The sequence below is a fragment of the Paramisgurnus dabryanus genome, chromosome 9 (genome assembly GCF_030506205.2).
Source record: "Paramisgurnus dabryanus chromosome 9, PD_genome_1.1, whole genome shotgun sequence".
In the NCBI taxonomy this organism is placed as follows: domain Eukaryota; kingdom Metazoa; phylum Chordata; class Actinopteri; order Cypriniformes; family Cobitidae; genus Paramisgurnus; species Paramisgurnus dabryanus.
In genome coordinates, this window is record NC_133345.1 from 37,576,953 (window position 1) to 37,591,235 (window position 14,283).

At 36.4% G+C, this 14,283-nt stretch overlaps 1 protein-coding gene across 9 annotated transcripts in view; it reads left to right on the plus strand.

The window, feature by feature from the left end:
* mical3a (microtubule associated monooxygenase, calponin and LIM domain containing 3a) overlaps positions 1 to 14,283 on the plus strand; it is a 112,051-nt gene that overhangs the window by 95,725 nt on the left and 2,043 nt on the right. For 7 of the 9 annotated variants that reach the window (XM_065283522.2, XM_065283523.2, XM_065283524.2 and 4 more), the window contains one exon: positions 12,588 to 12,687. In XM_065283522.2, the coding sequence (XP_065139594.1) occupies positions 12,588 to 12,687 (100 nt within the window). Of the gene's footprint in view, positions 1 to 6,633; positions 6,700 to 12,587; positions 12,688 to 14,283 lie in introns of all 9 variants that reach the window. The other 2 variants (XM_065283529.2, XM_065283521.2) reach the window with 1 other exon arrangement.

Here is a 14,283-nt window from a genome sequence, read left to right on the forward strand (position 1 = left end):
TTATTATTATTTTTATTATTATTTTTTTATTGAACATTGAATAAGCAGTGTTGTAACAGCTGTGTTTTTGCCATTCATTTATTGAAAATCCCAGAGTTAGTACTTAACTTATGTTTTTTTAAAAGCAGTTTTACAAAGATGGTGCCTTACTCTTGTCTCTCATTATTCTACATCTATGAATATATCTATAAACATGCAGTCAGACTTAATACTATTTAATAGAAATCAAATTATTAATGTGAGAGCTATAGTTTGAAGCAGCTCTATATCTCTTCTTTAGACATACTCTTTTCACATGCAAATCTTTGTCGTGTTTCTTCTCAAATGCGTTAGTACTGTTTTATAAGAGCATGGCTAATAAAGCCCTTTGCAGTAGTATAGGCTAAGATATCTGCGCTTTCATACTGAACTCATTGACTTTAATGCGCGCGCGAGAGAGAGCGCGCAGGTACGCGGCTCACTATGCAGACACGTGCGCCAGCGAGACAGACACGCAAAGTGAAAGTATACTCCGCCACCTTTAACTCTACGTACTCCGTGGGACACATGCGTCCTTTCCATATGGACCACGGATCAACAGCAATTCGTCACGTTACTTTTAAAAGTACATCCGAATCGATACGGAAGGTGCTGTATCGATGCGCGCATCGTCAGGCGTCCATGACGATGTATCGTTGTATCGATATTTTGAACACAGCACTAATAATAATTAAGGACTTTGCTGCTGTAACATGGCTGTAGGAGGTGCAATAATATTACGCAGCGCCTGAAAATAGTCCCCTGCTATTGAAAGTAACCAAGGGGACTATTTTTGGGCAGGGCGTAATATCACTACGCATGATGCAGCCATGTTGATGCAGCCATGTTATAGCAGCAAAGTCCTTGATTATTATGCTGGATTATTAAAATTATAGTTCCTAGCCATATCATCCTAGGAATTGCAACTTTTAATTTTCCCTCGGCCTTAGTACAGGATGTTACTACAGAAGAGTCAAGTTTTAAATAGGAAAAATATAGAAACTTTTTGGTTATTTTTTTAGCGCAATGCTAATGGTCTAATTGGATTCAATGGATTGTGCTAAGCTATGCTAAAAGTAGTACCGCCAGACCTGGAGATCGGCTGAATGGATTCCAAAACAGTACAAATCAAATGTTTAACTCTAGGGGATCTGGAAAATGAACATATTTTTTTTAAAAAGTGGAGTGTCCCTTTACTTTTTAGCAGCACATAGCCAATTACAAGATGCATGAGCAGAGTCAGTCAAATGTTACGTGATTGACATTTTAATTAAACCCCTCCCCTCTAGCCTCTTATTGAGCCAATGACTGTCTGATTTAGGTCGACAACCCTTTAGCTTTCATATCTTCCCATACCTGCTCAGTTGCATAGGGGACTTTGGCTCCTCACCCCAGGAGGTTCAGTACTTCATCCCCACATTGTGATTGATTTCATTGTGTGTGGCTAATCTTCACTGTGTTCCCAACTCTCATACTGTATATACTTACACTGTGGAACTGTTGAGCGCTAGTTTGAATGAGTGTGTTGGCTTGTGATGTTTGATGATGTGACATGACATGCTAAATGCACCCGAACAGACAGGTGATAGCGTGGAGTTTATATATGCTCTAAATTCTGCTGGGTTGTTTTTAACCCAATGCTGGGTAAATATTGGACCAATCACATGCTGCGTTGTTGTTAACCCAACCATGAGTTGAAAAACAACCTAGCATTGCATTGATACATCCCTACATAGGTTTATTTAATAACCCAACCTGCGTTCTGTCCAATATTATCCATCCAATAACCCAGCAGTATTAAGAGTGTAGCCCTTTTATAACAGGCAATCATTTACTCTTTGCCTTTAAAGGACATTTAGAGGCGTTGTTTAAACATATCTTTTTCAATGCAACAAGATGTTTCTTACTTGTAGCATGTCAAAATGTTCTTGGTACAGTAGGTAACAACATATATTGTTTAATATGTTGTTAACCACTATGTCGACACCAGATTTGTGAGTATATATCACTTTTCTGACAGTGCGCACACACACACACACACACACACACATATATATATACATACATATATGTGTATTAATAAGTGGTCAAAAAAATGGTGTTAAGCTGGTCCCTGTGCCCTTTAAAAAGTCCTACTATGTACCATTTTAGGTACAGACATGTTTACATTTTATATGTATACTGTATGTATCTATCAGGTACTAATATGAACTCTAGGTGCAAAGGTGTACTTTTTGAAAGGGTACCACCCCAGTGACAGCTAGGGATCATTTAACCTGTGCACAGGCAAGTACGACATATTTTCACTTTGTAAAAATACAAAAGAAAGGCTGAGATTTTCAGTTTTTGACTTCAGTGTAAAAGCATTTGAAGGCAACTATATATTTGTAAGACAAATTTTGCATATATGCAATTTCACTTTGCTGTGTTTTTTAACAGATGTGCAGAAATTATAGCAGCTAACATTTCAGCAAAAAGTTATTTTTCTGTCAAGTTTACGAGTCTAGATGGTGACATTTTATAAAACCCTGACTCGAGCATTTTTGGTGTAATTACTGTCAGTCTTTGATGGTCTATAATTCATCTCCTGACTGGAAAATCTTGGTCATCATATCCTAAACAATACAGTCACGCCCTTTCCCTGTAACCTGTTAAGAACTTGTCAGAAAGTTGTTTTTGATTTCTAACTCTGCGTCAGTTTTTTTGTTTATGACCTGTTTGAATGGATATCTTCCATGCATGTCTGCATATGCAAATGCCAGCATGTTGTTATTAATAGTCAGTTGTGGATTATTTATGTCATAGGATAACTGCAGATGATGGTGTGGTGTTTTCTTAAAAGAAAATTCCAGATGATTTACTCACCACCATGTCATCCAAAATGTTGATGTCTTTCTTTGTTCAGTCGAGAAGAAATTATGTTTTTTGAGGAAAACATTGCAGGATTTTTCTAATTTTAATGGACTTTAATAGAGCCCAACATTTAATACTTAACTCAACACTTAAAGGCGCTGTATGTAGTTTACAGCGGCCTCTAGCGGTGATGTTTCAGATTGCAACCAATAAGTTTACAAGCGCGTGCTCCAACTCATAAGCGATGGCCAGACTGAGATGTAACACACCAGAGAAAGCATCACACAACATGCTGGAAACTCAAGTAAACTCCCACTTCAACGTTTAATTGACTGCATACTTTTAAAAAGCGGACGCACGCAAACAAACGCGTCCGCAGTTTTACGTCATGGATCTACGACGGCTGGGCGAACACAATCGAAGGCTAGCAAACCGTAACAACGTCTAAAAAACTAAAGCACATAATCAAAATATATTTGACATGCTTTGTAGTAATGCTTACCTGTCCAAAAGGATGAAAGCCAACTCCGGATCCGTTTTTATACCCAAAACAAAGCGGAGGTTTCTCCATAATTCAAATGCCCTGCCAATGTTAATCCGTGTTTTTTTTTAATCCGAAGTTGATCCGATTCACGTTTGGCCTTACGAGCTTCAGCAGATAACTTTTTTTTCTTCACAATATGTGGAGTTTGTGTTGGAGTCTGTGTTGTGCTGGGAGCAGGTCGTTTCAGTCTGTTATCAGACAGTGTCGTCGCTGTTGAGCGCATAGTCAGTAGACGAGGCGAGAGGCTCGGGAACGCGCATGTGGGTGACGTCACTGGATTTCGCGCCAAATCCGACCCGGTACTTTCCCATAAAAATTATAATATTTTTTTTCAGAGGTAATAGCCAAACCTGCAAATGTGATAATTTTAATGTGAGATTACAACCCATTCGCACACAGGCAATTGAAAAGGGATTCGTTTAAGTAGAAACGTTACGTACAGCATCTTTAACAGTTTTTATCAACGTTTTTTGAGTTTCAAAGGTCTATGAACGTTCCCAAACGAGGCATAAGGGTCTTATCTAGCAATACGATTGTCATTTTTGACAAGAAAAATAATAATATGTACTTTTAAACCACAACTTTTCATTAATGAGTTAAGTATTAAATTAATGAGTTAAGCATTAAATGTTGGGCTCTATTTAAGTCCATCAAAATGAGAAAAATCCTGCAATGTTTTCCTCAAAAAACATAATTTCTTCTGGACTGAAAAAAGAAAGACATCAACATTTTGGATGACATGGTGGTGAGCAAATTATCTGGATTTTTCTTTTAAGATAATGGACTAATCCTTTAAGATAACGTCAGAATAAGAGTTAAAAATTCTACAGAAAAAGCTAAATTATGTCATCACTCTTTAGATAAGACATGGTTTTATAAGCATTGATTTGATGCTACTGTAATCATCACAATGCAGATAAGGTGTGTGGCTTTGTGTGGTTGAAGAGATGCGGGTTACTCCTCTGCGATAGTCCCTTGCTGTGAACTACCCAACATTTCATCCGATTGTTCTGCATTTTAAAGACCATTTTATCATCATTTAGTTCAAGAATGTTTAGATATTTATGTTGGATATCAAGACTAAGACAGACATTCATTTATTGCAGTGTTAATCTTCCTATCTAGGACTATCCGGTTGTTAAATCTGACGTCATGCGCCGCTTCCGGGTCCAAGCACTCACAGATGTCATAAAGAAATAAAAAAAAAATCACAGATATAATACACTCATATCATAATAAAAAACTGCCAAAAACACGGATCCAAATTTTTATCTCCATAAAATCCAAGATGACGAGACATTAGGGGTGTGACGAGACACTTAATCCACTAGACGAGACGAAACACGAGATTGGGTTCACGAGAACGAGACGAGACGATATTTTTACACATTTTAAGAAACCCTCAATGATAAAATAAATTAATAAGAAACTGAAATCACATTATTTTTAAATGTTTAAACTAGGGCCGGGACTCGATTAAAAAAATGTATTTAATTAATTAGAGGCTTTGTAATTAATTAATCGAAATTAATCACATATAAATATTTGACCTGAGAACATTGAGAAGTTATTTTTTCACATGGATTTTTAGTATACCATGAATAATGACTGAATACATAAGCTTAAGCAACAAAATATTGTTTATTTTTGTTCAACCAAGTCGTTGTACGATAGCTGCTATATGTTTTGCATTGAGATGTTACTTGAGGCTCGATGTGCTGCGGGTTACATGTGAATTCCTTGTTGCATAGCTTACACACAACCATGCTCTTATCGAAGCTTCCATCCGTTCGTTTTTTTATAAAAAAAATTCCCATCCACGGGGCCAACCAAAGCGATCTCATCAGCTTCTTCGTTCATGTTCACTGTGGTTTGTTTTTGTCTGAAGTCATGAACGCTAGTTGATGCTCCAGTATAATCGGTCCGCCGAAACTCATCCAATGAGAAATGTTCCGCGGTGCAAAAATAAGTGCGATTAAAATGCGTAAAAAATTTTACGCGTTAAAGTCCCGGCCCTAGTTTAAACTACTCAAGGACTGGCCCTAACAATTATTAAACTGATAATGAAGTAATTTGTTATTTTGGGGTAATAAAAATAGACCCAAGTGAGCAGTAGCATTTAAAATTACATAATAACGAATAACGAAAATTACATAATCACGTCGCACGAGATCTCGTCACACCCCTACCAGACATGGATTTATGGACGTGGATTTTTTATGAATTATTAATATGTTGCTGTCTTTGATTCTGGCAGCCTGAGAATAAGTAGTGCTCATAAATGGCTGTTTAAATGTGGTGGCTTGGAGATGGACACGGTATTCCTTATGTCATGACTTAACAAACGGATAACGTGACGGCGCATTCACACGGGGCGTAAGCGCTTAACGGAAGGCTTGTCTGAAGTGTGTCCAACAGCCAATCACAGTGGCCGCTACACATGCTCCGTTCTTCCATAAACGTAATTGGCTGGCTCTGTCTAGGTAATTTGCACAAGGCGATCTGATTGGCTGACGCACGCGTTGCCGCTTGAAAAGTTGAGAAATGTTCAACTTCTGCCGCGAGCGACGTCATTGACGCCTCGGATCCAGTGACGGATCCACAATTCAGTTCGGCAACGCATGACGTCACCCATTAAAAGTGAACGAGTTTATAAAATTTTCGTTTAAATGTGTCATATGAATAAATAGTGCTGTTTAAATAATCGTCTCTATTGAAATAAGTGGAGGTTTGGACCCGGAAACAGCATTTCTTACGTCATCACTTAACAACCGTATAGACGAATTCATCGGACACACGTGTGGTGACGCGATTAGTTACGTGTTGACCACGAAAACTGCTTGTTTATGTTGTTACTGCTGAAACCGTCTATAGTTGCATACTGTACTATAACCGTAGCTCTTGATCTCTTGTAAGTCTGTGCAGACATTTGGTTTGCTCTTGAACCACCACTTATATGCCCTCAATATCACATAGATGAAAAGTTCAAAGAGCAGCTGATTTTTTTTTTCTTCCTCATTCACTCTGTCTGTCATTTTCTCTCACTGTCACATCACACTGCTTTTCACTTCTTCCTCAGAGTTCTTTATCTTTTTGATTTCACACCTCACTGTTTTTTCTTCCACATTTTTCTCTTTCTGCTTCAAATCCCTTCACCCTTCCGGCCATCTCCCCTGCTCTCTCTCTCTCTCTCTCATTCCTTCCCTGTGTTGTGGAAGTTGAGCCCTATGTCGGGACCCCTCGCCGAAGAGTTCTGTACCTCTGCCCCTGCTGTTCCCCTAAAGGTAAAGTAAACCTTGTCACGTTTGTAGTGGGCCAGCTGTCTTTCCATAACAACATGGCCAGCAGTGTTCCTTTGAAAACCTACCGGGCCTGTGGAGTGTTGCTTTTACCCTTCAACTACAAAGTCTCCTTCTCACTGCTCCTGTCTGTGTGTTCAGGCTTAGTGGATTTCCCCCAACAGATAACTTTAGTGTTGACTGATACTGAGTGAATACAGATTTATAGCAGGAACTGCCAATATTTAAAATCATCACATTTTGATTGAAGTTCTTCCTATTGTTCGGTACTTCCTTCTGTTTATCCGAGCAGACTTGATAATCAAATGGTTTGTGCTCTCTTTTAAAAAATGCATTAAAAATCCTTTGATTTCAAAAGTAATGTTTTTTTTTTAAGCACGCTTTCTGTAATCGACAAACCATTTCATGGTGTCTCTAATGTGTTTTCGGTGCACTGCTTTGATTTGGGGGAAACTGCTCTGCTGGCTATAAGTGTGGATTTAAATAACAGCATGATGCCATTTATTGAATTAAAATAGTCAACTGTATGAGTGTCCCAATCTTACAGTTCTTGTAAAGTATCATAAGACAATCACTACATTCATTGTGTAAAAGGACATTTACAAGAAAGTGATGATCCAGAATTCATAGCTCATGTATCAGTCTTTGTTTTACCATCACACTTTAATTTAAAGTCAACATGAAATGATGTTTTTTTTGCATGATTCAGTGTAAATAAAAACAAAACACTGTCTGTGTTTGAAATATATTTTGTTAAATACCCTTAAATAGTGCACTTTGCCGTTTGTAGTGATGTCCAAAGTTATAGGTCTTATTAGCGAGTGCACTTATTTAATCTCATAATGCACCGCAATAACGAGTGTACAACCGATTTTTACTAAACAGCTAGCCGCTACCCTTCACTATGAAGTGTGTGCCAAATTAAACTCCCACTTCTGGCCCTTCGTGTCCGAATTCACTCACCTGTTTTCATTCACTCATTCAAGTGGACTATATAAATTAACCAATAAAGCCACTTACTGTAGTTGTTTAGGCATTGGCAACTGCAGTAGACATCACTGTAATGGTGCATTCACACCAGACGCGGAAGAGGCGGCAAGGGCTAGTGAATTAAATGTTAAATCAATGCAAAGACGCGAATAGGCATCCTGCGGCGAAGTAAGTGCGAATGACGCAAAACACGCAAAATGAACTTATATAGCACGTTTTTGATGCCTTTCCCGCGTCTTGTGTGAACACACAGTAAGACATTCGTAGTTGCCTTTTTAAATTATTATCAACTTGAATTTATCGTGTCTATTGAGGAGTTGCTGTAGGTTAAAGACAAAGTTGAATTAGCTTAAAGGGATAGTTCGGCCAAAAATGATGTTAAACCCATGATTTACTCACCCCGAAGCCGTCCTAGATGCACATGTCCATAATTTTTCATACGAACACATTTTCAGGTTTTTATGAAAATGTTTTAGATCTTTCAGATAATCAAATGTAAAGTTACGGGGTCAACGTCCTTCAAGTCCGAAAAAATGTGCATCCATAAACGAAAATAACTAGCTTCCGGTAACGCCGCCATCTTAGACTCCTCTGTATTCAGGAGAGAGTATCAGCATAGTGTACGCACTTCTTAGTGACGTATAACAAATGCATAGGGCGGGGGCACAGAGCAGCAGCAGAGAAACCTCCGTAAACTGCGTACGCTCTCATCTTGAATGCGGACGCGACTAGTTATTTTCGTTTATAAAGTTTTAAATATGGATATTTCTACAACAGAACGGCTCGGATTACCCTTAGAAGACCTTTGTTCATCATCGTGGAGCCATTTGGATTTATTTTGTGAAGGATATATGCACATTTTTTTGGACTTGGGAGGATGTGGACCCCGTAACTTTACTGTTTAGCAGCTGTAAGATATAAGACATAAAATTTTCTGAAAATGTGTTCATCTGAAAAATTATGGACATATGCATCTCGGACGGCTTTGCGGTGAGTAAATCATGGCTTTAATATCATTTTTGGCCGAACTATTCCTTTAACTTCAACTTTATTTTGTAATTTATATACTTAAATACTAGGGCTGGGTATCGATTCAGATGTTCCAGATCGATTTCGATTCACAAGCTATCAAATCAATTCAATTTCGATTCTCGATTAAATTTTCGATTACGGTTCTCAGGTAGGTTTTTATACTCAATTCTCGATTCAACTCAATGAATATAGATTTAATACACATACTATATCAATAAAAAAAGAACAGTGAACAGCAGTTTAAAAGTGGGTTATTAATAAAAAGAAATTAAAAGCCACAACACATCTTGCTTGCGAAATCTAAAATGCTTCCATACCTCCGTTCAATGTTTGCGGAAATAAATATGAAAAAAAAATCGATTCTGCTCTTTGAGAATTTATTTTTAATCGACCACGTCTTAAAAAACGATTAATCGAAAATACTTAAAAATACTTAAAGCGTATTAGATAAGCAAGTAGGATAATAAATAATTTTAAGAAAGCCGTCCTTAAAAGTGGGTCACATTCAGATAACATTTATGTCTGGCTCCAGTCTGCTATGTAATTTACATTTCTAGTATTTTTTTTTTGTTTAGTAATTTATTTCACTTATAAACATCATGTGGAAGTAAAACAGGAGGGTGAATGGTGTTTCACGTTGACTTTAAATGCAATAGCTGAAAAACACAGCATTGTGTTTGACAAGCCCTGTATCATTTCTGTCGATTTGTAATCTGGTGTGCGTAACTGCCTGTGAGTAACAGCGCCCCCTGTGGTGCAGCGTATCTTGGCTGTTTCACGACTGTTCTAACTGTGGTTCTTCTTTCTCTGTGTTCTTCTTGGGAAAAGCATGGGTCTGAGTGTGGGGAGGACACGCGCCGTGCGTTACTCCGGATAAGTTTAGCCTCCCAAAACCTGTCTCTGTCTTTCTCACTGTTCTTATGTATGAGGACTTCTGCTTTGCCTCTGTGTGTTTATAACAGTCAAGGCCAGCAACGTCAACCACAGCCATTCAATATGTGTGTGTACTGTCTTATTCCCTTGTGTGTTGCAAGAGTCGCCTCTTCGTCAGCTAAGTACGTCATGCTGCATCCGGGTTCGCCTTGCGATGGTTTGTTGACACCGCTTGGCTTTACTTGTGTGTGTATATGTATGTGCCTGTAGGGATGGGAGAAGGTTTTTTCATAAACATGTGGGACTGTACTAGCATGTACAGCCAGAGATTGTATCGACCTGCATTGTGAACTTCATTAGTGCATGAAACAAGGCCATGCACTACATTACATACATACGCACATAGGATGCTACTCTAGTACTAGGAATAAAATAGAGCCGTAACTTCTACACAGGCAAAATTTTCAGAAGGATTCAGGCAAACACAGGAAATAATTGAGGAGCTCAGATGCAAAAGCTACTAAAACGCCACCTCTGTCAGATGAGGTGATATTAACCGAATGTTTTTGGCACGTATTATACATTCATTTATTAAATTAATTTGCTTCAAATCAGAAATGCACGCCAATTTTATATAGTTACCCCAAAGATAGTTCACCCAAAAATGAAAATAATGTCATTAATGACTCACCCTCATGTCGTTCCAATCTCGTAAGACCTCCGTTCATCTTGGAACACAGTTTAAGATGTTTTAAATTTAGTCCGAGAGCTTGTTGACCCTTCATTGAAAATCTATGTAAGGTATACTGTCCATGTCCAGAAAGGAAATAAAAACATCATCAAAGTAGTCCATGTGACATCAGTGGGTCAGTTAGAATGTGTTGAAGCATCAAAAAAACATTGTGGTCCAAAAATAACAAAAATTACGACTTTATTTAGCATTGTCTTCTCTTCTCAGCTGGGATGCACCAGATAACACGTCAGCTGCTTTGTATGTCATCTGCGTCACTGCAGTTGCGTGGTTTTAGTCTCGCGCATGCGCTTCACAACAGATGGGGAAGAGAAGACAATGCTGAATACAGTCGTAATTTTTGTTATTTTTGGACCACAATTTATTTTTGATCCTTCAACACATTCAGACTGACCCATTGCACTGCAAAACATGATTTTCAAGAAAAAAAATGATTTTTGTCTTGTTTTCAGTAAAAATATCTAACAATTCTTACATTTAAGATGCTTTTTCTTGATGAGCAAAATGACCCAAGAAAATAAGTCTAGTTTTTAGACGAAAAATATCAAATTTAAGTGATTTTGTGCATTAAACAAGCAAACAAATCTGCCAATGGGGTAAGCAAAAAAATCTTGAAAATTTTTCTTAAACACTAAATTCAATAAAAATTTGCTTACCATATTGGCAGATTTTTTTTGCTTGTTTTATGCACAAAATCACTTAAATGTGATATTTTTGGTCTAAAAACTAGACTTATTTTCTTGGGTCGTTTTGCTTATCAAGAAAAAGCATATTTAAGCAATTTAAGAATTTTTTGATATTTTTACTGAAAACAAGACAAAAATACTTAGAACATTTTTTCTTGAACATTTCTGGACAAGCTCTCGGACTAAATATAAAACATCTTAAACTGTGTTCTGAAGATGAACAGAGGTCTTGCACTGCAAAAAAATGATTTTCAAGAAAAAACATTCTTAGTATTTTTGTCTTGTTTCCAGTAAAAATATATAAAAAAATGCTTAAATTAAGATGCTTTTTCTTGATGAACAAAACGACCCAAGAAAATAATTCTAGTTTTTAGACCAAACATATCAAATTTAAGTGATTTTGTGCATAAAACAAGCAAAAAAAATTTTTTCTTGAATTTAGTGTTTAAGAAAAATTTTCACGATTTTTTGCTTACCCCATTGGCAGATTTTTTTGCTTGTTTTAAGCACAAATTCACTTAAATTGTATATTTTTGTCTGAAAACTAGACTTATTTTCTTAGGTCATTTTGCTCGTCAAGAAAAAGCATCTTAATTTAAGAATTTTTAGATATTTTTGCTGAAAACAAGACAAAAATACTAAGAAAATGTTTTCTTGAAAATCATTTTTTTTGCAGTGTACGCACTGCAAAAAATGACTTTCTTACTTATAAAAATCTGCCAATGGAGTAAGACTTTTTGGCTGAATTTTCCTTGTATTAAGCAAATTTAAGATAATTTTTTTATTCTATTGGCAGATATGTTTTGTCTAAAAACTAGACTTATTTTCTTAGGTCATTTGCTCATAAAGAAAATACATCTTGATTTAAGAATTTTTTTATATTTCTACTGAAAACAAGACAAAAATACTAAGTAAGAAAGTCATTTTTTGTAGTGCGAGTTCGGAACAACACGACGGTGAGTCATTAATGACATTATTTTCATTTTTGGGTAAACTATCCCTTGAAAGTACCGAACCTAAACATACGGGCCTGATAAAAATGCTTATTTATGAAAAAACATGTCCAACGCACTTAGAGGGTTTTGTATCTGAACTCTTCAATTTATAATAAATAAAAACGTCCTGATATTTAGATTTCGGTTTTCGATTTCAATTCAGTACTTGTGACATTGCCCTGTATTGGTGGAAATCTTGCAAAATAGACACACATAATTGTGCAAAATAAGGTTTTGACTTTTAAAGCAATATCCACTGCTTTGAAAAAGACCAAATGCCTCAGAAGTCCAGACTGATCAGCATGTTTCACAATATGCTGTCCAATCAGAAGCCGTACCTCCACGCCATCCTCTGTGAAGCCGGCAAGTCGACCTGAGGTCGAAGGCTTTGCTGGTCTTTCACCTTCCCACCCAACTCTTCCCCTGACAAAGACATCCTGGCTTGGCTTTCATCACATTTTGCTGTGTGGGTGTCTGTGTTGGGTCTGTGTGTCATTGTTCTGAACCAGCAGTTTACTTATGTATGTCGACTGTGCTTTTTTTTAGGAATGGGTAAAAAGGACGATCCAAAGCTGATGCAGGAATGGTTTAAACTGGTCCAGGAGAAGAACGCATTGGTGCGATACGAATCAGAGCTGATGATATTGTGAGTAGACAAAACAGTTTAACTTCTAGCCTCAGTGCTTATTCAGTAGATGGTTATGTTTTTAAAATAGGTTTATAGTCATACCTTCATTATGTAAAAATAGGTTGGCTGCATTTTATATAATTTTATTATTAGAATTAATTAAAAGAAACATGCATTTGTTTTTATAGTATAAAGTAAACCAGATATGTACTGCATTTTGTTTTTAATCATCCAATATGTCTGGACACTTTTATTCGATGTTCAAAAGGCGGGCTATTTGTTTTCTTATAGCAGATTCCATGTAGGCGAACACATTATGCTGAAAGATTATGGCAGATACATTTATTCGATTCTGTTCTTTCCATTTACATTGTTTTGAATACAAGATGCAATTACGGTGTGCCTTAGACACAATCTATTGCTTGTGTGTTTGTAAAAGTCTGAACCGAATGCACTTTACATTTAGAATGACAAAGGTTTTATCAATGATACCCAAAATACAAAGAAACTGTTTCATTAAAGGTTCAATGTAATGGCTTCCTTTTAACTCTTTCACCGCCAGCGTTTTTTTTAAAAGTTGCCAGCCAGCGCCAGCGTTTTTCATGATTTTCAACAAAGTTTAATGCCTTCCAGAAAATGTTCTTCTTTAAATATATAAACATACAATATACCAAATGAAAGAACAGACCCTCTGCTTTCAAACAAAACAAAACGTTTCATCCTACCTTCAGTGGTTCTTTTGTAATCAGCTTTTGAATATGGGTGGGTTTCTTCAAAAACACCACATTTTGAGCAAAAAGCAGAGATAATTCAATTTTTGTGACTGACTTTTCATAGAGATCCCATTCAGAGCGATCTTTAAAACAGACACGGACATGCAGCCGCTTGCCATAGGGCAATACTTCCGGGTTTAAAAAGTTGCGGAAGCGTTTTCTCTTAATTGACGAGATATCTCGTCAATGGCGGTGAAAGAGTTAAGTTGAGTTATTTCTGGACACTACTCCATAGATGAATTGAGGACGATTTATTTAAAAGAGTTCAATTCCAAGTGAAAAAGATACATCAAACTCCATACACTGCAAAAAATGACTTTCTTACTTAGTATTTTTGTCTTGTTTTCAGTAGAAATATCTAAAAATTCTTAAATTAAGATGGAAAAAAATCTAAAAAATTTGCCAATGGAATAAGACATTTTTTCTTGAATTTACTTAATACAAGAAAAATTCAGCAAAAAAACAACTTATTCCATTGGCAGATTTTTTTTGCTTGTTTTAAACACAAATTCACTTAAATTTGATATGTTTTTTCTAAAAACTAGACTTATTTTCTTAGGTCATTTTGCTCATCAAGTAAATACATCTTAATTTAAGATTTTTTTATGTTTTTACGGAAAACAAGACAAAAATACTAAGTAAGAAAGTCATTTTTGCAGTGTATTGTGTATGTCAAGCACACTGCAAAAAATGATTTCCAAGAAAAAAAAATCTTAGTATTTTTGTCTTGTTTTCAGTAGAAATATCTACAAATTCTTAAATTAAGATGCTTTTTCTTGATTAGCAAAATGCCCAATAAAATATGTCTATTTTACAAATATAGTACAGTTTAACTAAATTT